The sequence below is a fragment of the Netta rufina genome (genome assembly GCF_964035555.1).
Source record: "Netta rufina genome assembly, chromosome: 14".
Lineage (NCBI taxonomy): Eukaryota > Metazoa > Chordata > Aves > Anseriformes > Anatidae > Netta > Netta rufina.
The window spans coordinates 5288167-5314140 of record NC_140137.1 but is presented as its reverse complement, the minus strand read 5'-3'; the positions used below and the strand labels follow the sequence as shown (position 1 = coordinate 5314140).

Below are 25974 nucleotides of genomic sequence, written 5' to 3'. Positions count from 1 at the left end.
TATTTTGTGTGTCTAATAAATGCAAAAATGTGGGTTTCCTGCATTAAGCCTTACGTCTCTAAACGATTGTCATACTACAAAAGCAAGTTTATGGAAGCGTTCTGAACTGATTCAACTCTATTCTATGTTCCCAAGCAGGGTGGTAATTCTTGCTATGTTGTTCCACCATTTTTTTATTTTTATTTTTTTTTTAATTCATATGAAGAATTTCAAGATTTCCTTTCCTGCCACTTCCCTTCTATGGACTCGCACTGATACACCATGACGTGGACTTGAAAATACACGCTGTGGACTGTCCTAATATCTGTGCCATTTCCTCAAAGGATATCTGATATCACCAGACTCCTGATTTTGTTAGTAGCTTCACCTATATCACTCAAGTAAGAGGGTAAACCTTACTTTAGCCTCAGAAGTAGCAGTTATTTATTTTATTTTTAAACAAAAAGCAAGTCCTTCAGATCGATACTGTTCAGCTCTACTTACAAGAGCACGTGAGCATGCTTTTGCCATGAGGCCAATGACTAACCACACCAGATCCAGCCACCTCATTTCGGGTGTTACACCACTGAGCTTCGTACAAAATGCCTGAGAAGTAAAATCTCATCTCATTATTGCCCTGAAATAAACCACTTATGGTGATTATTTTGTCTGCTGACTGGGTAACAGTAATAATCACTTAATCTGCTTAACACCTTAGCTTTCACTCTAACAGCCTTGACAAATCTTGAAGAGCTAAAAAGGTTAAAACTAATCAGCATCCAGTTCTAATAGGAATGATTACTGTTTCCTGCTCATAGCTGTAGTATCTCTTGCTTGTAGGAAAATGGTAACTTAAGGGGGAAGCTCTGCAGTCGTGTCTTTTATTGTAGTTTAAATAGCATCAGCTTTTCTAACAGCCCTTGCAGAAGGGAGTGATAACATGGTGCTAATTCCCTTTATTCACATGGGCTATTTTATAACCCCCTGAAAAAATGAAAAAACTGAACTGCCACCTCATACTTCTGCAGCATGCAAGTTCACGTTCCCCACTCCTTCACTAGTTACAACTCGAGCCATTTCAATCGCCTCCGTTGGGTTTAACCTAACCACAGTCACACAGGCTTCTGATGGGCCCTGGCACGATGGCACCACCTGCCTTCTCCTGCTTTCCATCCACTTCAGCAGGGCCATCACACTAAAACTGGGTAAACATTTCCCACCCACCAATAAGCCATATGCATGCATCAGAACATCCACTCTAAATGTCTTATTTTAACTCGCTTACAATCTAAACACGCTTTTGTTGCTAAGAGACCATCCCCCTCAAACCAGCAGAAATTCCACACAGCCTTGACATGTCTGCTCATCTGAAGTTAATGAATTCATTGCCACTGATTTACTGGGAACCGGAGCGAGATGTCATGTATGCTGAGGTGGCAAGGAAGGATTTTTATTCGTTTTTGGTAACTGTTAAGCTGAATGGTTTTCACGGTCTTGCTCAGAGCCTTGGCCCAAAAGTTTCTGTCAATATGGCATTACGTGCATCTCAACTGCAGACCTAAGACATCACACAACATTCTGAGTAGTTAAGTGCCTAATTAATACACACTTCCCACTACAACCACTTATATTTTCACATGAAAACCCTGTAAATTGCGTACACAAGTACACCAAAAACAACATGGTCTTCTGAATAACTCATCAGAGCAGCAGTACTTTGTGTGCAAGTTAAAACACCAACCCTTCCTCCCAGGTGGGGTAGGATGTACAATTGAATACACTTTATAACACATACCAAAATGAGTCAGCTTTAGCAATACTTGCTTCTTAATGCTTTATAAGCTATATTAAAAATAAATTGTACATGCAAATATTTTGGTATCATACCTTGACCTAGATGTTTATCTCCTGCTCTAGGCTCTTCCAGTCTACAGTTGCCACTCCCACTGTGTAGGGTGAGTTCTGAAAGGTTTGTACTTATCTCTGTATCATCAAAATCCATATGGCTTGAAAAGGCATCGCCCGTAAGGAGTGGGTCTATCACCAGCGGAGAGCAAGGTGGAGATGGAGAAGAGAGGGATGACCTTGGAGATAGTGATGTCATGGATTTTGGAGTACCAGACAACGACCTCAGAGCCTGTATGCGGCTGGTGGCATCTGCTTTGTGAGTTTTTGCTACTTCATTTTCATGAATAGTGGTGATACAGCCCGATGGCCTAAATCCAGTGGCTCCTTCCAAGAGCAAATCAATCTTGTTTTGATAGTCTGAGTCCAGTTGCTCCAACTGCTCCAGGTGCTCATAGTAGAGGTCAGTGAAACTGGCAGAAGTGGATGAATCCTGGCTGGAAGTCGCAAGAGATCCTCTGCTAGATGCAAGGGAACCAGGGCTGCTACTTGAGGAGAGGGAAAGCATGCTGGTGGAGAGACTGAAGGAGACAAGTCAAAAAACAGTTACACCTCTCTCTTAATATTTAAGACACTGCAGTATCACCAAGTCTCCAAGCCCACACAGTACATTGTGCTTTGTCAGCTCAGGCTATGTGTGTTAGTCCCCATAACAGTCCAGACTCACATTCTATCCAGTGGAAGAGTTAGGCCACTTTTTAATAAAAATAGAGTTTATCCACATTTTTCAGCTCACCATTATCAATCTCCCAAGAACCTTTGTTTAGCAAAAGCAACTCTTAAACAGTTTTAAAGCAATCAAAAATTAGTGACAACATTCTCCTCCCACTTCCGTCTGGAAAAATCAGTGGTTGCCGTTAATCTCAAAGCAGACCACAAAAAAACAGGGAGGTTCATGCAAGTAGATCGAGTTACTGCAACTCTGTACAGAAGAAAGCTTGTATTTATCTATATCTCAGACCCCAACTCAAAAGGGTAATATCACAACTGCTTGGAACTAGCCTTCACAACAGACAGCAGTTACAAGAAAATTCGAAGGATTTGCCCATGTGAGGAGGTGGCTTCTTGGCATTTAGAGCCACAAGAACAAGGGAACAAGTTTGGGCTGGACTATGAAATCAGTTCTCACAAATTATTTATCCCTAGAGATCTGGTTTACAGATCTGACAGTGAAATTAGTTTTAAGCAAGTGCTTAGTCCTCTAGCACTGACTACATATATCATCCTTAGAAATTCCATTCAAACCAAATCTATTGCTCCAGATATTAAATATTTTGCTCATTGACTGGTTAAAGATCCTTAATGCTCACTTCATGTATAGATTAGCTATTAAAACAATTCTGCTTATGTACAAGTGGTTTAAGTTGACTCACTGAAAAATAGTGAGGATGTTAATAAGCCTAATAATACATTATTTATAGGAAAAAGCTAGAAGCTTTATAAAAAATTATGCCTACGGCCTTAAAAGAATTAAGTACAATTTTGGCACAAAATGCCTTCATTTGTATGACAGATGTGTAGCACATCACATTTGTTAAAAAAAAAAAAAAAAAAAAAAAAAAAAAGCTTTGGGTGAAACGTGACAATTGAAACACAAACGTTTTTGCATCTTGGCAATATACATAAATCTGTCCAGGACCAAAAACATAAAACTCTTGAATGCTTCACTACTGAAAGGGTGGGTTTTGTTGTTGTTTTGTTTCTAACATAACCTTTTCCCCAACCAACTGGGCTCAACTTCATTTTGTGCATAACTTTGAATGGCAGACATTTGGCATTATGGGGTTAATAGCAAAGGCTTATTTTGTGAAGGTGCATGCCAAGAATGCTGGGCACATAGTTAGGAAAAAAATTAGTTTCACATGCTTCTCGGTCACCTCAGAAGATCCCTGATCAGCTAGAAGACACCAAAGTATGATGCAGTTCTACTGCACAAGAACATCACAGATAGCTGTTCTCCATGGTGGCTTATTTACATATCAGTCTTGCACTATGATTTTTTTCCCAATCTTTTCGGTATCATCTTCATAAAACGAAACAGTCCAAGTGGAACAGAAGCTATAAACAAAATAAGTTCAGTACAGATAGGAAAAACCTCAACCAAACAAAAACCACACCAAATACTTCCTAATCTAAAGGCTGAAGATATGGCTGCAGCTGAAGAAAGTTTGGCGATCGTGTTTACAGTTAGGTATTCATCTTTAAAAACAGCAACTCTATGCTCTTCCAAAAACTACAGCCTGAATAATCAGACCACGTTATGACTACAGAAATATTTCTAAATACCACGTGAATCACAAAAGGTTCACGGATATCACAATACATCGTCTACACGGCAAGCAACAGTATACTCAGAATTAATTCCGAGAAATATTGTGACATATTAACACGTATTACTAAGATTCATTTCATTTGCTATATGGGTACTAAGCTGTCTTTAACATACTTTATTAATAAAATACGACAGTACTTCAAACATTCAGAAAACAAAATATCACACCTTAGCCACTGAACTGTTACATGTCCAAAACAAAAGGGATTGCTGAAACTCATTCTGTTGTCAGAGGCACAAAGTTCCTTATCCCATTCTAAACAACCTATCTAAATGGGGTGGGACATATTACCCTCAAGGTTTCCCTTTCTACTAACTACCTGGGGATCTTAGGTGACTACTATAAACAAAAGGCCTTTTACATCAGTCATCTGGGAGATGAAGCTGTTAGAGCAATGGCAGTTACGTTACGTGCAGTTAAAGAGCCCATAACTTTGTAGGAGGTCATGTACCTTTTCAGCTGGGTGTGTAACATTGCAACTAACCGCGTTGTTTCTTCCAGTTCTTGGACTAGCTGATTTCTTTTGCTATTCAACTTCAATCTAAGAGGAAAGAAAAGAAGAGATCTGAAGTACCATTTACAACTTAAAATGAAGAGCATAGACAAGTACCATTCCTTCCATGAAATCCTACTAAAGTCAATGAGAACACAGTACAAAGCGGAACAGAATTCAGACAAGATGCACAGGCGTTTACTGAGACGTGTAACTCAATCCCGAAAACAGTCACAACAAAGAAAGAGAATTACGGGTACTGCTATGGAGGTTGATGTTTCCAGGATCAGGCCTCACTAGAAGATGCTGCTTGATGTGTACTACTGTGTTTTTGTATTTACTCTGCTAATAAAGGTGTAACTGCTCGTTTGCTTACAGTGAGGTCCATAAATGACTAAGGTTTGTATGATTTAGTTTATAACCATCTCATTATGGCTTTATGTAAATTGAAGGACTTCAACAACATCTCAGTTTTATTTCACACCTGGGCTGGTTTAAGACAAAACATGTGCAGTTAGGTGCTGGCTCTCTAACCAGGCCTTCAGGCAAGAAATCCTTCCACAGAAACAACCTGTTTCTTGGGTACACTTGTACAAGACCATATTCCTAAAAATCAAATGATAGTGTTCATCATACAGCAATGTAAAAAAACATTTTTTGAAGCATAGATTTTTCAGGCTGGTAAAAATCTTGTAGTTGAGACTTCTGAGACACCTAGAATTTTTCCAGTATGATAAAACCATGAAAAATCCACATAGGAAACATGTAGTTTGGATACTGAGCACGTAGAATAAATGAATACAGAGACACAGAAAACAAATGCAACACACTTATCCCACATAAATTGAAGAGCCTCCAGCTAAAAGTAGCATTGCCATAGCCACCAACATTAACACACACAGATTGTAAAGCAGCAGCAGACAATGCCCAACACAGTATTCAACCTCAGTGTATGTTCCCAGGAGACCTCCTACTGCAACAAGCAAAATTAGGGAGAATAGTTGCATTTCTTTCAGCTAGTTCAGATTTACAGGATAGTCCACGCAACACCCACAGGCCTGTCAAATATCAGTTCCTACAGGAGTCACAAACAAGGACGCTTAGAACAAACAACATTTTTTTTTTAATTCCATCTGTTAACATTTACCAAGCTCCAGACTGCAAAGCAACCATAGAAGCTGCTGTGAGGAGCTGACTGAATAGAGGAACAGCATAGTAACCTGAGCTATTTTGAGCATTTCTTATTTTCATACAGGATCCATTTGCCCCAACAACCCTTCCCCTCCTGGGGCTTTCTGACTGCAGTCAGTTTCTTTTGAGAGATGGTTACAGAACCAGCCTCACAGAAGTCAGAGTGCACTGCTATTAGCGTTCAAGCAAGAGATGCTGCTGCTTGCCCAATGATGAAAGCTCAGTCCTACACCCAGTAACCTACCTCTCAGTTAGTGCTTTGCTTTGAGTGTCTCTAGCAGCTTGAAGGTCTTCCTCTAAGCGTCTTCTCTCTGTCTCCAATCTCTCCACCTCTCCTCGAGTCCATTTCCTGGGGCTAATAAATCGCATTTCTTTCAAGAGCTCCTCCTTCTCATTAATTAATATTAGACGATCCCGCTCAGAATCCAGCACTCCAGGCCAGGCCTCACTGTCAAGCTTAGCCAGTTGTATTTTCAGGTTTGCTATTCTGCAGCAAGAAGGAAAAAAAGGCAAGCAGTTATTTCACGAGGAGTGTCCTAGCTACTGCTCATGAAGATGTACCATGACCAACCACACCTTCCACAGCCCTGAAGAAGAATCTTCAGCTCAAGGACAACTAATCTCACCCTTTATGTCATCTTTATGAGGGCACAGTCAAGCATGGCACTGCCAGGAGGCTGACATGCAAAAATGGTATTTTAACTCAGGTTTGCTGCCAATGGAAAGCCAAGTCCCTAGTTAACCTGCAGTTTCTAGCAGTCAAGGAAGAGCAAAACAGAAATGCTGGATCTAAAAAAAAAAATCTGTCAGACACACTAAAGAGATGTTTCATATGCTTAATGACCTCATACTACTAATTGTGGAGAGTATCACGTGGTATGTATCTGATCTTTAATCAGGTTTATGGAAGAGAATTTTACACTCCCTGCACAGAATTCAGATAAGCTGAGAAAGACCACTGGTTACTCAAAAAATCAGAAACTAATTCTGTCTTTACAATGAGGAAGTTCACCACATGCACGCTACTACTAGAAGAATCCAACCATAGGCTGAGCTTTCTGGACTTATTAAAGAGTTAGGTTACTTCTGGCACAGCAGGGACCTGAGGACATGAGAAGTTAGATGGATTACAATCCTACCTAAATCCAGAGTCACTTGTTTGCATGAATGTCAAGTCTATGTTGATTTGAGGTATCATCCCGGACTGCACTTTAAAGGCAGCATCACTAATCCTTCAGCACCATACCACATTACCTCAAGCAGGAAGATTACAAAGAAGTCAACAGCAATACAGACCTAGCACTTCACAAGAGCTCTGACAGACAGAAGAGGATAACACAGCCCGTGGCTGTGAAGGAGGCTGCTCACACCACCTATCCGCCCATTTCCTATTTCCCAAGTGTTGGAGCTGCTGTGTCAGCTCCAAAAATGATCTGCTTCATACTACAACATAGAGAGGCGAGCCAAAAACCTGTGGTGGGTCACAGTACAGAAGTGAGGGCAGAAATGTCGGTCAGCCCAGGGGAAGCTGTCTCCTTAGTAATAATCATTGACCTACAACTCTTCATGACCTGCAGGGATAATTACTGGAGTTCAGTGAGAAACAGTAAAAATAGAGCTGAGTAAGAGTTGCAATTGACTTGCATTTCTGGAACTTGCACATTTAGAAGTGGGGAACATGGAATGGAGAAGGCTGAGTGGGCTGGGAAGGAGGAATTATGAAAGCTTAGAATTCAAACAATGAGAAAGGCAAGGTGTCTTGTAGGAAATAATTCACCTGACTGAACACCAGACAGTTGAGGCATGCACGCCCCTTCATGTGATCAACTACTCGTCTCATTCAGGTTTTAGTAAACACATGAGAAAACAAAGTAATTTGCTGTATGTGAAATCAAAGCCCAGCGGTCACCCCCCCTTTTAAAAAGAGTTTTGGGGATCTGATGGAGTTACCAGACTTCAGTTGTGCACAATGAAGAGTTGTGGCTACTAATCTGGATTCTTCCAGGACCTGGTTTATGCTACAGAAGTGCAAAGGACGGTGTCCACTACCCAACCAACCCATTGCGAAGTGACTACAGAAATAAAACACAGATCTGGGTAGCAGCAGCCACACAACTGCTGAATGGCCTTGAAGAATAAATCTTTGTCTTCCAAGCTCCACATGCCAAGAATAACTGAAGCCCCAAGACAGCCTGAGAAACAGAGGTACAACATGAGGCTTACGCACACCGACTGGCCTCCTCCACCACAGGACGCAGACTAGATCACCTGTTTGAAGACGAGCCTCATTTCTTCTGTAAACTGATTCCTCACAGCAGGTTGCTTACTTTAATTCTAGCTCCCCGTAATTGTTAGATATTCAACTCAACTATTTTTAGGTCTTCTTCTGTGCTATTTTGTTTCTGAGTGCCTGATCAAGTGCAACACTGTGCTCCAACAAAGATTAACAATGGCATTAATTCAAAATCCAAGAATTCCTCTGTGTATTTTGAAGGGCTATGAGTTTAAGAGGATTGGTTGGCATTAATCTGATCACTTCTGGCATACATTTGCATGGATATGGCTTTTCCAATGGAATTTTTTTCTCTATGTATTTCCAAGTCTAATAGCTTTTTTTAAAGCAACTCCAGCTTTTGCCTTGCTCTGTAAATGATCATTATTTTTCCCCTTTTCAGTTAAAAGTAGGTTTACGTATTCTGTTTCTCCCAGTCCAATGAAACGATATCACTACAACAGAAATGGTTTGCAGACTGACATGGCTGAAAAATCCACCCTTCAGCATTCACCAACTGAGTTTAAGCCACATCACTGAAGTGCCATGCTAGGTTTGCATTGCAAAAACCATCAGCAATACTGGGCTCAAGTCACACAGACCCTTCCTGAATGACTACTAGCTTGCAAGACCAAACAAAAATTGGAACAGGAAGCTTAAGTTTTATTTAACTGTATTTTTAACTAGAAAAGGCAATTATATGACTTACTGTCTCCCCCCCCCCCCCCCAGTTGGAAAAGCTGTTATTTTTTGTGATATAGGCGAACTTGTAAAAACTTTTAGTCTTTTTGGAGCTAATGCAGAGTATATGCACCTCCAGGGAAGCGTATTTCAGTATCTACCTCCACAAGCAGTCACCAGTGGGTGATACTGACAGATCAGCCTGTTTGTCAGAAAAATCAAAAAGGAAGGTGTTCCCTAACAACTTACCAAATACCCACCATTGTTCCACAGCTGCTAAGTGGCACTAAAATATTCCAGCTCAGAAGACTCTGAAGCCTACCTTTAAAAGCCCAGAGTTATCCAGTCATACAAAATCCCAGCTGAAAGATCAGCCGCTGAAGGAAGTAAAGCAGAGCATGGAGCACAGCTGCTACACAACTGAGTTACTACTTCGTCTGAAGTTGTACAGCACACTTAGTTGCAGCAGACAACATTCATGCTTCAGGCTCTGCTGCAGTAGTGCTCTCCTTGTAGAGACGCAGCAGTGCCATCTCTTTTGACAAGATACCTATCATCAGTTTCCAAACCAATTAACCTAAAATTTGTCACTGCAGTCATCCTCTGTTCTTTTTGTATAGATTTGACATGAAAGAACTCTACTCTAGGGCTCCTATTGTTTCACTGAGACATAAAACAAAAAGACTTACTGTTAGATGAGGGAACACATGAAACTGCCACCTAGGTCTGACCTGAAAAAGTTCCGCAAGATATTTACCTACACTGGTGGCTTTAGTCCGGCCCACAACAGTAATGTAACTGTGTCTGCTACTGTTCACTTCCAAAATCATCATTCTTTGTAAAACTAGTAGTCTTTGTAAAAATGTAGTTCACATTCCTTGTAAATCTACCTGATAGGAAATCACCTTGATTTCGAAGTCTCGAGTTTTACCTTTCCTGACAACACTGAGCTAATAGGACAGATGCATCCCTACCATTTGACTCTATAATACGTGCATGAGCAAAGTACTCACTTACCTATTGTTCTTGGAGCATTTTAATATTCCACTGTGAGGACAGAAAACACTTCTAACACACAACACCAGGAGGAATTCTCACAGCAACATAAGGTTCCTTGTGAGTCACCAAATCCATAGCATTGTTCCAGCTTTAATCCAGTTAATGTATTTGTTTCTGCAGCTCCTACTGAAGGCTATGCCAAAACCACAGCTCTCTGATAGCTGGCGATCTTTTCATTTCATTATCAATTATTCATGCCCATTCAGATCCACCTTTTCTCAATGTTTTTTAAACTATGAGAAAATCCATAAATTATTTAAGACTGACATGAGGTATAAAATCTTAACTGCAAGACTGTGTTGTATGCATTTCATCACTTCAAATGAAGTATTAACTTGCCTTTATAAAGTTCTGTCTCTCTTTTTTTTTTTTTTTTTTTTTTTAAGAGTATATATTTTCTCTTCAGGTTTATCTTTATTTGCTTGCCCCTTGGAAAAGATACAGGCTAAAGTAAGAGTGCTTCATCTCAAACTGAAAATGTAAAGTCAGGGTAAATTAAATTGCAGCCCTGAGCAAAACTTAACAGAACAATTTTAACACTGAAACATTAACCACTGCATCTAAGGGATTAACAACAAATATACTTTTTAAGAAAAAAAAAAAATCTAAATATTGCTGTAGCTGTTAATCTTGGATTGCCAAGACAGTTCTGATAAACTTTCTCTACCTAGAAATGTGCAAGCTCCTGTCAAAAGTAGCTGGGCACACACATTCTTTGCGTGTAGCTGTGACAATTGCCACAGATGCTGATAAAAATTTATGCCACAGAAAAACATGGCCTGCTGACCATACCAGTATACTCAAATGAGAACACCAAGTAACCACAGCCTAAAGCCTTATTTCCAACCAGACACAATCCTTTCTTCCTTGCATGCATTCCAGGTACAGATTGTACCATACACCTGAAGTTTGCTTTTCTGGAATAGGCAAGTCCCTTTAGAATAGTTAAAAACAAAATCACCACCACTGATGGCCACACCTCTGAACAAGGACTAGGGCCACCAAAGTACACGGAAAGAATATTGCTTCATGGTTTTTCATTTAACTGTAGTATCAATCCATACAAATATAGGGACCTCCTCAACAAGTGAGTTAGTGATTATCTATTAAAAATATATCTCCCAATCTAATTTAAGCAAAAGTTTTCTAAATAGATGTGATTTTTTAAAGAATTTATTCTTCATTTATCTCATATCAGAGGGCAAATGTAAAAGCTTACACTCTTACAGGTAAACAGACAGGCACTAAAACTGCAGCGTTTTGACCGTGTCTCAGTATGCTAGGTGTTAACACAATATACATTTCTCCTTATCTGACTTGAAGCCGTGCAAACATTTACTGCATTTAGAGTAAGGTAAGGACATGCCTTTCGGTACAGTCTTCTTATTTGGAATGGGGAAGCATTGGCAACAGGCAGGAAAAGCACTTATGTTCCTGCAGGTGTGGCTAGATTGAGTTCTTGATGTGTTAGTCACTCCTTAGCAATTTCTAGGATGGTTATTTATTTCTTAGATGATAACGTTGGCCCAGAAAGATTGTTGCCTCACTACCTCAGAAATTAGCATGTTCATGTAGCAGTAGCTCTGGATTTCAATCTGAGTTACATCTTCAGAATAAGCTGTATGACAGCCAAAAGGTAAAACAGACCAAAGAATTACCTTCTTTTTGCTTCTTCATATCGAAGGCGTAATCTCACTTTCTCAGCCAACTGGTTATTGCTGCTGGTAATAAACTGAGACAAAATATGAAGTCAGCAACTTAGTAACTACTCCTATTTTGACATTCCTTCTTGAAACTGATGGTGTTACAAGTTACACTTGCTCTTGACAAACTACTTTACCTAGTTAAACCAGTCACATAATGGGAAATATTTCCCTTGATTAATTTTTTCATGATTGTTTCAAATGCTTAAAAATTCACAGGATTCAGAAGCTCTTTGGCCATGCTCACCATACAGGAGAACCTACCACATGTACGTCAGGCTTTCATTTTCATGCACACACAGGTAGTTTTGCAATATTTCTTCTTAACTGCTGATTGCAATCATGTTTTGGTTTGTGTTACATCTTGCTTTGGCTGTCAAGTCTTAAGGACAAGGGACATCCTATCAGGGCCAAACCTGCAGATCTTTAATCACATGTATGGCCCTGACTGCAAATGGCCAGGTACACTTAAGTAAAGGTTCAAAGGAGAGGCTTCTGTGATGTCCTGAGAGGCATGCGAGGTACCCACAGCACTGCTCAATTCCTTGCTGAGGCTGGTACAAGCCTGGCAATTATGATTTTGCTGCACAAGTGGGACTGAAGACTTACGGAGCACTACACATGTTTAATGGCATCACAGTATCCGCACATATGCTATCATTCTCACTCCTTAACATTCACAAGCCGAAAGCAAAATGCACTCTTAAGGGAAGAGGCCTCATTAGAGCTCAGCCCATATGTAGCTGCTGAATGTTTCTGGTCTAGTAGCACAACAGTTTTATAAAGAGCTATGGGAATATTCATGCCTCAAGAAGCTACACCTACATGCAAAGCGAAACTTCCTTTCTTTTTGTTCCCACCTGGGTCGCTCTGATAGACACAGAGCATGGGGTAACAGCAGGCTGATTTCAGAGATGCATTAACTTTTGCATTAAACAAAAATGAAGGTCACCCAAGTTTAAAACAGGAGATGGTATCGTTTCATAGATACTTGCCCACGCCTGAAACCTTGTAAGAAGGCAGTGCTGTTCTAGTTTCAGAGGAATGTTTCCAGATGCAATTGGTTTCCCACACTTTACTTACGTTTCCTGAAACATCTGTCTGGGAGCTGACATCCAGGTACTGCCTTGGTAACGAAGGGCTGGAGCTTTCCAAGGACACGCTGCTGGCCCACAGGTCTGACTGTGATCCTCTGTCATTCACGAAGCTGTCTTTTAACCTGGCTAAACTCTGAAACCACAAAAATTCATCATATGAGCTCACTTTCACACAAAATACCTCAGCAGCTACGCAGCTGTAGCCAAAAGGACATGATTAAGGTCCAGCCGTTCCACGTGTGCCCTCAGAGCCTGCCAATGTGAGGGCAGGCACGGCTGGTCTGTGCCTCCCGCAGCACGAAGCAGCGCGCCTGTCTGAGCACACAAGGCATGAGCACACTCTCGTGCCCACACACAGACAGTTTCTCTGCTGGAGCCTGAAGGAGGAGGCACACAAAATGAGACAGTTTTTTCACAGCTTCTGCAGATTTGCTCTTTGACAGCAGAACAGACAGTCACTGGTTCATCCTTGACCATTAAACCAAGAGACAAATGTCCATCTCTAACCAAGTGCTTACTGCTGCTAGTTATGATATTTTCTAATTATTTCCAAAACTGATGAATAAACAGGCTACAGTTCAACCACAATATGGAACTACTTTAGTAAAAAATAAATCACATATTTGAAAAATGAAATACTTAAATTACTTCTCAAGTTCAACTTTATATGAATAGAGACAAAATACTATAGTCACGTTGTTTCAATACCTGAATGAGGTCTTGCTTTTCTTTCTCCCCTGATGTGATGGCCTTCTTGAGAGCTTTCATTTCACTTAAAATGGCTTGTGCCTCATCAAGTTTGTAGCCACCTTGAGTATCAGACATTTTCATGTCAATTCTGCATGGAAATTAAAAAAAAGCATACAGTAACCAAACTCTTTATGTAATGCAATTAATCATATCATCCTAGATGCACACATCTTGACATTCATTGATAAGAAATCACACTAAGTATAATAAAGAAAAGCAGTGATGACTGGGTTTTTTTGTTCTCTCTGTTAGAAGAATATTAAACTTAGAAACTCTGATTTTAGCTGTACAATTGTTTTGACTCCTCGGGAAGGGAGAAGATGAAAGGTAGAGAAAGTGTTTAGACAGACTGATGCTAATTACCTTGTTTCTAACCCAGAGATCATCAAGTTAGCCATGTATGTCTTGTTAGTTTAAGTAAAGATTTTGAAAACCTGGCAGATCTCTCGCACATGAACGTATCTGCATGCACAACCTAATTACAAGCCACCTCATCCTTCCTTCTTCTCAAATGACTACTTACTGAAGTTCTCACAAAAAATTGGTGGGATATTTATCAGTGACATTACTGAAAACATGGCAGTTGCATATCCATACAAAAGTTAAGTACCCAACATTTTTTCTCCCGTTCCTTCCACCCTATTTTTTTCCTCAGTGGCCTAAAACAAGGACTCTGATAATTAAGGCCCTGGGTATATTGTGTCATCAGTATTGGGCAATACTGAGCAAAACAGAATACCATTTAAATGATAGAACTTGGTTCAAAATCTTTTCGCCATGAAGTCAGTTCTGATGTAGCCAATTGTGTACAGGCAAACATTTGAGCAAACTAACCCCCATGGCTTTGACTTGCACGTGCCCAGAGATCTCAGCAGCAATGTATTTCAGCTTAATGCTCTTTAGGCAGCCATTGATAAATGTAGAGGGGGTAGCATTACAAGCCAGAGATGTTCTGCACTGACAATAAAATCTTCTGAACAGACTTACTTCTTCAGTGTCTGAAATCCGTGCTCTTTGTACTGGAGTTCTTGCTTCATGTGAGCTACCTCTCTCTTGAGTTTATTGACCTGTAGGAAGGTGTTACATTTTTGGAGCAATACTTTACACGAGTATTTAGGTACAGAACTACCCATTCAATTCAGAACTTACTCAGTGTAGACAGTACTCTCTAGACAAAGTTTCCAAATATTCACTCCATCTCAACAGCAGCTACCAGCCCTGACTGCATCTTCATCAGCACATTATCAATGGCTAGAGATTTATCTAGTACTCTGATGTCACATCGTTTAATCAGGGGCTCAAGGGAAGTTCCAACCTCATAAGCAGGAAAGATGAGAAAAATTCAAAGGACAGCAATGAAAGCACATGCTGCTCTTACTCACTGATGTTTAAAATCCTTCCAGTCATTAAAAAATGTTAGGTATGAGGACTGGAGTTAGACTGCAGTGATACAAGCCATCCTCCAACATACCAAATTAAACAGCCCCACTGCACGAGTAACACAGCAGGATGATGATACATATTGTAAATCCACTGACCCTACAGCTCGCATTCCTCTGCAGAGGCCAGGCTGACCTACTTTACTTCAGTCCTTTCTTCTTCCCAAAGTGAGCTCTGCATGAGAGCGCACACTGCCGCTGCTAGCAGCATGCACTGAGCTCACGACAAAACAGCTGCCAGTCTCTGGAGAGAGCTCGCAGCTCCCCGGTGCTGCAGTGCACCAGGGAGCCAGCACACAGTTAAATATCCCACTGTGGAGCGAAACATACTATCAGCATTCAAGAGTCTAAGGACTAGTAGGAAAACAATTGTTTCAAACTAAGACCATAGCATTTGAGAGTTCTGCTATTTTATCTCGCAAATAAAGATTGGCAACATTAACTCTTTTGACTGCTTTGACATCTCTTAAATATTTATCATGAAGCTTGGAAAATATCTGAGGACTGCTTGCCACAAGTAAAAGTCCAGTCATACTTCTTACCCTTGACTTTGTAGTAGCAATCTCTGCTTTGAGAATCTCCGGGTCATACTTGGAGCTTGACGATGAGCCAGACAGCACTAGAGCAAAACAAACACTGCATTTAGCGGCTTTACCACCCACCCCATCTCCTCTACCAGCCCCCCCAGGAATGAAGGCCTGCCATCACTCCCTCCACACATGGCTGCCATGGGCTTTTTATCCATTTGCCAGGACCTCTTCTCACTCCTGCATCTCCAAAAGCATTTAGCACAACTGAAGGAAAAACACTGCATAAAGGTTTACTTTATTTTTTAGACTTGGTTATTGTGTAAACAGTCCACTGAATGTTTAGAAACAAAGCAAAGAATAAGAAACTAAAAAGCGTGATGCAAGCCTTCTCACAGCCTTGAGGACATGACCAATCATCCGATGTGTCACATCGTATTAAATCAATGTCCCATTAACAGCAGAACTCTTTTCTCAGCAGCAGTTAAAACTCTTATGCTTCAGAAGGTACAGAAGCTCCCCAATGTGCAATATTGTTAGAGGTAGCTGTAGGCAAGGGAGTTGTTTTGATCCTTGCAGCCATCAGTTTATGCCCTATAAAACACGGGAAAATATTTCTCTGTTTGGTTGCTTTTTTTCTTTTTCTTTTTTTAACGGATAGACAGCATCACACCAATGCAATTTGCATTCATAACATATTGTTTTATTATACCTGTACTTAACTAGAGCACTGCTTACTTGCTTCAGAGATTAGGGATGGGACCCTGTTCAAATTTTTAAGAACCCTTCGATGACAGAACTATTAAATTCTTGATGTCGGGCATAGAATGAGCCATTTGAGTTCATTACTACCAGGTAAAACCCAGAAAGAGTAAAAAGACAGCTATGCAGGTGTGTCAGCCCTTTGACGTTGCTGTCAAGAACAAAGTTTACAGTTTTTAAGGATTATATAAAAAACTTCTGGAAGACTTGCAGGAAATACATTCTCCTCTGGACATCTTCACTGGCAAGAGGTCTGGGAATGCTGCTCAGGATTAACTTTCTTGCCTTGTTTCTGTACTTTGGACAGGTGAATCCAGGAACACAACACAGAACCTCCCCTTGCCTCCCCCAAACATTTCTTGAAGCCCATGCTGAAAATCTGCACACCAACTCCAGCGACCAAGGAAAATAGTAATAATGTTCATAACAGCTAACCTTTAGAAAATAGGCGTTAAACAATGATTGCTCATTTTGTCTTAAAAGTAAATGAAATGTGCAGAGTATTTGATGTGGTATAACATACCCTGGTGCTCTGTCAGAGGACCAGCTTCAAGCATTTTACTGTCCTAGAGGGATCATGACTGAGAAAGTCACTTCATAATACTCACAGCTGGTCTGAGAGCCCAGTTTGTGCTCCCACACATCATGAAGCTGCCGATATTCTTGCTGGGCCAATTCAAGCCTCTGCTGTTTCACTTGATAGATCTCCTTCTGTGCGGCAATTGCCTCTTGGGCTAGGACAAGATAGTCTTTCAGCATATGTTCCTGCTCCCGTCGCCATTGCACACGAGGATCTTCTATCTGTGTAGTTTCTTAAAGAGAAAACAAAAGGAGGAAAGATCAATAAAATGCAGGCTTGTATCACTGCCTGGAGAAGCTCTACCACTTATGACAATATTTTGAATTTGCCCTGTGCCCCTTCTCCCATTAACAAGTGGAATAAGGACACGTCTCTTTTTTTTTTTTTTCCTGCCTCCTTAGGAAGTGATCATGGATCTACAATGAACTCCACCGAGCTCTGATATTCTGACTCGTTGGACAGAATACGTGCCCAAATCAATGTACAGCTCTCCAATTCCTCTGATGCTGAAGCCAATGTGGTTCTGCCTCTTAAAACATCCCCACAAGTGTATGCACACATAAGCACTGGAAAAGTGACACCAAGCATCAGGCTTATCTTTATTGTACCTGGTTTATAACATTTCTAATAAAATAGCTCTGCTATTTCACTGATAAAACAACTTTCAGAAAACTTCATTGCCACATGACTGCATTCAAAAACGTGAAAGCAATTACAACTCCGCCTGTCCTCTTTGGCTGCAAAGCATCTGTTATTAGCAAGGGGAAGAAAATTAACTCATTCAGAGTCCATAGGTAAATACAAAGAATTGCTAAATCACAGAACGCATCTGCGAAAGTGCCTTCAATTGCATTATATAAACAGCATCTCTGGAGGGGAGTAAACATTTCCCTCGCTGAAAGAAAACTCAGCAGTAAATCACTGCAGAATACAGGAGGCGGAGTTAAAGGAAAATATTTTTTGGTAACGTAGGCAACGCAGTCGTGAGCAGCTACATCACCTTCAGCTCCGTTACCCCAACACAACCGATAACGTGGCTTTGGGGGTTGCTAATCAAGGAAAAGCCATAGGGGTACAAACATGCAGATGGTCCTAATGCTAATTATGCAGATTTGTATTTGTCTATTTTGTGATGAGGAGTCCAAAATACTTTTCTCTTTCACGGTTATTTCATGTTCTTGCTTGGAACAGGTTCCAACGTTCAGTTGACTAAGTGCTCTGAACTGTCCAAACTACCATGCCTGAATAAGCACGCCTCGTCACCACATCATGAATAATTACTAAAAGGAGCTGCTTGAAACTATCAGTAGGAATCTAATCTGCATATCTTAAGAGCCTCTTTAAATATTTAGGAAGAGCTGCCATGGAGGAAGGTAAGAGCAGCTCTCTGAGTCAGGAATAAGATGAACACTGCAACATGCAGCATCTGGGAAAGGGCACTAACAATCCTAGGAGCCGAAGTCGAAATAAGTAATTTTACCCAGGGGATGGACACTCAGCCACATTTTCACAAGCTGCCCGTGATCATGCTGAGGAGAAAATTAACAGGAGACTCCAACAATAACTCGTTTCAACAGTATCTCAAGACCCAAAAGAACACCAGGCACTTAAACTTACACAGCACACCCGAACAAAGCTGCACAAGTAAGATGATGAGAGAAAAAACTTTTTAGATGCTAACAGTGTAGCTCGCAGCACTGTTTCAGCAGCAGGTTTTTGTAGATTCTGCTAGCAGAAACAGGATTTCAGCTGCTGTGAATACTGAAGTTAACCCTGAAAAACTGTCCCAAAATAACTGGAAGGGCAGAAACAGCCACTTGTGTCAGTTGTAGGAGTTGGTGCACTCCCAAGACAAACACCGTGGTCTTGCTTACAGGGAACAAAGGAAAACTCAGCAAGACAGAGCAGCACATCAACTCCAAGTTTGAAAATCCCAGGCTCTCGTCTCTATTCTTGCCCCCTAAATCCCATTTTTCAGATAACCACTATCTACACCCAAGGCACGCAACTCTTTACTCCACAGTTGAGCCAGAGAGGGAAGTCTGCTGCAAATTCTCCAGAGAGATGCTCCTGATACCTCTAGCTTCTTCAAGCTCCCATTTTTTCCTTCAGCTAGCAGCCCATTTGTACTGTGACTGCAAGAAACGCAGTGGAGGCTGTTACAGGGACATCTCTCTGTTATAAACCACCTGTAGGAAGACTATAAAAAGTCTGCTTCATCATCCTGAACACCTCTGTTACAGGAGCTGAGACACAGCCCAGGTAACATTAAACCAATGCAAGAGAAAACCTTAAACAGCTTTTTGAAAAATCAGTAACACAAACACACTCACGACAACTGAGTGAAGTTTTTAAAGCCAGCAGCTGCTACGTTTTTAAACATACGACCAAACACTCATGCGGAAAAAACACAAGTTTTAATAATTCGGTATTGTAATATAATATAATCCTAGTAATTCAGTATTGTGTGTGTCAACAGCAAATCCAAGGAGATGTTTACTCTCAAAGACCTGCTCCAATTAAAACCGTCTTACCTCCGTTCCCCCCAGAGTATGTTTCTTCGTCTCTCAGAGATCCAGCAGCTTACCTGGCATTTAATTCAGGCTATGGTGCAGCTTATCTGATACAAGCACGCACAGCACAGAGCAATAAATGCTGTACTGCTCATTCACCACAGCTCCTTGCATCAACACTACAAAACCAGGGCCGGGGGAGTTCTTCACCCCTGAGCAAATGTGCCGCACGCTGACCCACAGACCACAAGCTGAGTGTGTCTGAGGAGATGGCGAGGGGAATAAGTCGTCAGCTTCTCCTGTAAGGGAAGTCCACACTAAGATCTGAAGTACTTCCACAGACTGTCAGACGTTTTTTGCCCTTGCTAGAAATTTGGGAATTCATTCTTCTGGGTCCCCCTTGCCTCTTGGCAATTGGTAGAGCAAGGAGGGATGGAATGGTGTTTCCCAAATCTCCTGTTTGGCTCTACCTGCAGATCCTGTATATCTCTTAGAGGAGGGCACTGGCAGCCCACCCTTCCCACCACCACACTCCTGTGTGCAGTGAGGGGAGGCACCTCAAAAACCTCTAGTCCAAGGGAAAACACTGCCCCAAATGCACACACCACCTTACAAAGCAAACGCTTGGCAGCAGCCAGCTCACAGACAGGATGGAATCAGTCGCATTCTGAAACTACTTAAAGGGGAACAAAGCATTCACCTCTTCCTTCTTAGTAATCACTAACTGCATCCCCTTTGCAGCATCAGGCTTTGCTTTTCAAACATGCAATCATAATCTAGGAAAATGTTGGCCAAGGGCTCTCAACTCACCCACAGCTACTAAGGAAATGCAAAATACATTCTTAAGTCAGATGGAAGGGCTACGGGTTATTACATCATTTGTTGTTCTGTACTTTTTTTTTTTTTTTTAATTGCTGAGCTTGTCATAAATCTTCATATCTGAAGAATGCAGCCTTACCATGCCTGCATCAGCACCTAGAAAGAAAATCACGGTTTCTTGGGGCAAATCACATTCCAAAGAGGTTCCACCAGACTCTGAGACACTCAGGGCTACACGTGAATGCTGTATTAGAAATGTTCTCAGTACTTAATTCAATTTAATTTTATTTATTTTGCCTCAGAGAGAAGGTTAGAAGTATTCTCCATCTCACTTGTTTTTAAATGGCTCCTGGCCTTAGACTGAAATTTAGGTCTGTCATTTCTGATAACTAGGCTCAAATACTTCAAATCTGCAGCAAGAACCAACGTGCTTCCATCCCTTCTGCTGACGGCTCCTTCCTGCACAGGGATCTGCAGGAGACCTTGGAGAGGAGGTGGGTTTGGACAGTCTCCAGAGAACACTTCACACGAACCACAAAGATGAGCCTCTTGATTAGCTGATGGTAAGTGGATATGGTTTGCTTTATCATGATTTGTGTTAGAGCTGGCTTAAGAAATAGCGTCATGATTTAGTTTCTCTTCTTTTTAACCTCTTAATTGAAATTCTAGCTGAAGTATTGTAGCCTCTGGCATCTTACAGAAGATAAGCCTGAAAAGCAACTGCTGTTAAGGAGGTGTCAGCACGGTTTGAAACAGTAACTGCACTCCCTTGAAGCCTGTGGTGCTTTTGAGTGGCATGGACCAGGGAAAACTGCCCTGTACCACACACATCTCAGGCCTAAAACCAGATCTTTATGCATTCACAGAGGGGTCAACTCAAATGCACAGTTAAGGTCTTATGTTGTTTGTCCCAACTAAGTGCTGAAACTTCTGCTAGCGGCGACACTCAAGAGGTCCAACAAGTATTTAAAAGTATGTAAATACTATGGTATTGGGAAGACAATACCTACATACAAATACTGGTGTCATCTGCAGATCTGCAGGCACAATCTTCATATTGCAGAGGGCAGTTAGTGCTTTTTGAGAATCTTTTTTTATTCTCCCATTTTAATACTCAGAAGTTGGGAAAACTGGGAACATGCAATCTGAGGCTAGTTCAAATGTGGCCTCTCTGAAAGCCAGGGAAGCAATATGAAGATAACTAAGACATATAGAGTTGACTTCCATAGCTACAGTTTAAAAATCTTGTAACTTGCTGAAAAAAATTGCTGAAGTTCTCAGTCCAAGTCACAAAAGCAGTTTTGTTTTTCATTTTTTAAATTGTCGAGGTACTTTTGTCCTTCAGAATTTCTTCCTCTTTGCATTAGCTACAAAAAGCTAGCTCTGAAAGGACCTGGACATGCGTCTGCTGTGAACTTCTGGACTGCAATCACTGTGGTTCTCCAGAGAAAAGTCACTGATTTATTTTGTTTATGCCTTGTTTTTCAGGGAATTTGCTCTAGCACAACTTATTTCCTAACAACATCTGTACTGACATATCCAGTTATGAATTTTCTTGCATATAGTTCAAATGAGCTTGTAAAGCACAACACTTCTGTTCTATCAAGCAAATGCAGTAAGCAATGGCTTAGTTTGAACATACAGCATAAAAATGCCACACATTTAACACTTTTCCTACTTTTTTCAGGATACCCCAAGCTTAATTGAGAGTTTCCTCTCTAGTAAAGAGAATGTGAACTCTTGCAGCTCAGGGAGCTCCATTAACCATGCAAGCAGTCATTCAGCTTATCCCTGCCAGGGAAATCAACACAAGACCTTTGTACTGTTTCTGATGGTCTTGCCACAAGGACAAATTCCAGGCTAAGAACAAACTCCAAATCACTGCTGCCTAGTCGGACTCTTCAGCAGAGCCAAATCTTAGAGAGGTGTGCCCACAGTATCAGCTTCAACATGACTTCAGACAAAAAGTTCTCATATCCCTGTTTGAGAGAAGGAATGAACTCCTGTGATGCAGGACACGATTTTAACTGCACCTGCTCCAAGACATGCTGCTCAGCAATTTAGCGTTCAGTACATTTTAACATGGGTACAAAACAAGCACTCTGCAAAACACTCTAACGTGTTACTTACTGGTGTTGTGGTCTATGTAGTAAACTCCAACCTGAGGATCATAAGCTTCTTCCCATCCTAATGGCAATTCATCGCTAATGCAGTCTGCAAAGGTGAGTGGTTTAGTATACCTGAAATGCAAAATAATAAAGGATTAATAAAAGAACACTCCCGCATGTCCATTCCAAGCAACAGAGCAGAAAACAAGTAGCACAAGGGAGTCCCTATAAAACACTGAGAAACTTGGAAACTATGTTAAAGCTTTTGCTCTGATTGAATAATACCCTGCAAACTCTTCCCCTTCTTCAGCTACAGTTGCAGCAGGATGAATTCATTGTGACAGAGCTCCCAAGCCTGGTGTAACTCAGCCAGTACTTGTTCAACAAAGGAACTTTAAGCACTTTGCCAGGAACAACCCTAGTCTCTCCACTGAAAGAACAAGATTGTTTGCAGGCAGATCCTGTATCAAAAATATGTAGACAACATGAGAAATGCAATTTGCATAGCATGAATAATTAAGGCGACACAATCAATAGCAAGTGATGAGGACTGTGGGACCACTTGTCATGCAGCTCCAGTCATCTGCAGGGCAATACGTTCCGTTTCATTAACGGCAAACCAGACTGGTTTCTCAGCGCCATAAAAACGTGCAATCCACTCAGTCCAAATGAGGAAGTATTTTCATGGAATTGCTCTGATGAGTTTTTCTAGTAGAGACCATGTCCAGCAACACTCTGAAGGCTTGTGTGGCTACAAAGCCAGCTCCTTGAGCGCGTCCTGCAGCTGCCACTTACCGAGGCCGTGCTCCTCTCCTCCCTGGGACTCTCAGCAGCTCACCAGGTTCAGCCTGCACCAACCGACCGTGTTACTGCTGGGAGGCACAAGGAGGAATGAAGCTGGCAGAGATCTCAGAGCACCCAGCTGCCAAAAGATGCCACAGGCCCACGCAGCCACGCACAAGCCCAGTGCATGACACGCGGTGCCCCTAGCATTAGGGCCAGGGCTTGGTGCTGGGGCCAGTAGCCAGGCTGGCCAGAGGGGCCCTCTGAGCAGCAAGCGGTGGACACAGAGCCCCCAGCACCTCTACCTGTTACGCTGCACGTACTACAAGCCATGCAGCCAGAAAGCAGCCACGGAGCTGCCTGCAAGCAACGTAAGAGGGCTGAAAGAGCAAGTTTCCAACCCACAGTAAGACACCAAACAGGTCTGCAGAAATCCTTGGGATCCAAAGATAATTCAGCAGGGCTGAGAGCTCGATAAAACATCTTATGAAGTTTTGAGCACACCTTATCTGGAGGCACTGAGCTGGGAGACCCGCACAGGTATCTTACAAGATACTCACAGGAGGCTTAATATGAAGTCAATGTTTAGAAAGCCTAAGGGCTTCCCCCAGATGTAACCCAGAAATCTGCTACACAGAAAGAGGGAGGTGGGAGCAAGCCAGTAATCTCTAAATTTACCTGCTGTTGCACTCCTCTTTAAACCCATTGCCTTTGCCATCTAAAGCACCACCTGAATCTCTCGAGCTGTAAATTTACAGCTCTGCAGCACACACACCAGATTCAGAACTTCCCAGCACACAACTGCTTAAGAAAAAAAAAAGTTCCTTTATCAATGAATTTGCACTGAAAGGTTTATTATTTTTACCCTTTTTAATCTAGACTGTACCAATAAGATGTTTGTACAGAAAACAGAGATTACTCAAGAAATAAAGCAGAATCTCAGTATTATTGATTGCCAGCCCTTATCTTTGGGGGGTTTGCTATCCCCAGTCTCTGCCTGAAGATCAAGCTATGTGCTGCTCTGAGCAGATCAAGTCAAAGATGCACAGGGATAAAAATGCAAAGTAAGGTCAGATGTGAGCAAGGATCCCAGGAGATAACACAGAAGAAAGTGCTGTGGCAAAACATGTTGGCAATTTCCGTTTGAACATTAAGGTTACCGCTTTCACCTCTCTGAAAACGCATCGCTTTTATTTAATCTCAGCAGTTCAAGCAGAAGCACCAAAGGTGCTGGCAGGGGAAGCAGCAGCTCTGAGCCCTGGGGGACCTGCACCCAGCAGCTACGGCAGCTACCTGCACACCAGGACACCGAGGCTGGAGATGGGGAGCGCCTGCAGGGAGCGATCCGAGCAGCTGTCGGCACAGGGCAGTAATCAAATCAACAAAACTGCACCAAGCTCACTGGTGAAGGCATGCTGCAGGTATAAAACGTACCTTGGTAGCTCAATTCGTACCACACGCTGAGCAGAACTCTGCTCAAGAATCAGGCCTAGGATTGCAGTCAAACTCCCAGCCCCCTGCCCCAGAGCCAGAATCCAGGACTGCTTTAATCAGGGAGCAGCACCACAATGCCAACTTAAGAGCTCCCAAGTTCAATACCGAGCCCACAAAGTTTCAGCCTGGCTTTTGCCCAGACCGCTTTTGCTAGAGGCGGCTGAATTGCTTCGAGGCATGCCCAGGAGCTGCCAGGCTCAGCAGGGAGCCGGGCCCAAGCAGCATCGGGATCTTTTCCTACCGAACACAGTGCGTGAACTCCAGCCGCTCAGTTCTGTCAGCTGGTGTTTCAGAGAAGGGCAGAAAGGTAGGAGCAGTGTGACAGAAGCCAACTCATTTCTGCTGGGAGGCTTGCCAGCAGTTCCTAGGGCTCAGAAACAGAGCATCACCTTTAAGGCTGAGGCATTCAGGACATCTTTAAGGAGCACCCACCACCTAGCACCCCTGATTTCTGCTGTCCTCCCCAGCTGACTGCGAGCCTGCAGCTATCCCATTTGTACAGACAAAGTACTCATTAAAGGAGAAACCTGTCATTCAACCAGCAAACAGAAAAGTAATTAGTTTTCAGAATTAACGAAGTAATTCCATTTATTACAGACAACATATGTCATGTAGCTATTTCCCCAAATAACTGCAGCTTCATAACCAAAGCAGTCTTCTGAATTCCTTTCCCTTGCTGCTGCAGGAAACTAGCACAAATCAGAGGCAGTGCTATAGTGACAAATTAAAGACTTACAATATGTTGTGTAGCCAGATTAATGAATAAACCATAACAAGAAAAAGGAGACATTACCCTCCTTTTTTCAAGATAGAGTGACTTATGCTTTTGTTATGAAGATGGAAATAAAACGATTTTCTAAAAGGGGTCCAAAAATCAAGCATCTCCCTGAGCACATTCACGACGTAGCACAATAGATTAAAGGAGTAAGAGGTAAAGGATTTTCTCACAGCAAGTCACGATTCAGTTAGTGCAGCACTTCTGTGTAACACCGCGGAGTTTCTGCATTTGGGAAGTTAAAGCCAGGACACATCTGCAGAACTCTTTCTTTTGAAAGATCTCATTTGCAATTCACAAAGCTTCCTTGCAGCCTTGGAAAAGTCTCATCAACTCAGCCTGCTCATGTTATCCTTTAATTGGCCTTCACTGCACCAAGACTCGAAGCTGCAACTGCCTGGAAGAAGGGGCCCCTCTCGCCCACTGTGCGTGCACTCTAAGGAAAGGAGCCCACTAGGCCATTTACGCACCCCTTACCCTCCTCGGACAAGGAATCCTCCAGATGCATTCATCCGAGCTTTGAAGAGAAATCAGCACACCTCGATGTCCAGAAAATCCAGACTGGGTATGACTTCTGTCTGCAAAGAGTGGACCAAGTGCATGTGTGTGTGGGGAACAAGTTGGTAGGTAAATCGATATTTATGAAAGCCCAGCTAGTGTAGGTAAGAGATGACGCTCTTGCAGGCACATGGAACTGCCTGCACCTTCCAG

At 41.9% G+C, this 25974-nt stretch overlaps 1 protein-coding gene across 1 annotated transcript in view; it reads right to left on the bottom strand.

The window, feature by feature from the left end:
* WWC1 (WW and C2 domain containing 1) overlaps positions 1–25974 on the bottom strand; it is a 69436-nt gene that overhangs the window by 17407 nt on the left and 26055 nt on the right. Inside the window, exons 2-11 of the mRNA XM_084295066.1 lie at positions 22234–22343; positions 16800–17003; positions 15445–15521; positions 14451–14530; positions 13422–13551; positions 12700–12846; positions 11572–11645; positions 6146–6388; positions 4669–4758; positions 1867–2405 (exon numbers count right to left, since the gene is read on the bottom strand). Of these exons, the coding sequence (XP_084151192.1) occupies positions 1867–2405; positions 4669–4758; positions 6146–6388; positions 11572–11645; positions 12700–12846; positions 13422–13551; positions 14451–14530; positions 15445–15521; positions 16800–17003; positions 22234–22343 (1694 nt within the window). The remainder of the gene's footprint in view (positions 1–1866; positions 2406–4668; positions 4759–6145; positions 6389–11571; positions 11646–12699; positions 12847–13421; positions 13552–14450; positions 14531–15444; positions 15522–16799; positions 17004–22233; positions 22344–25974) is intronic.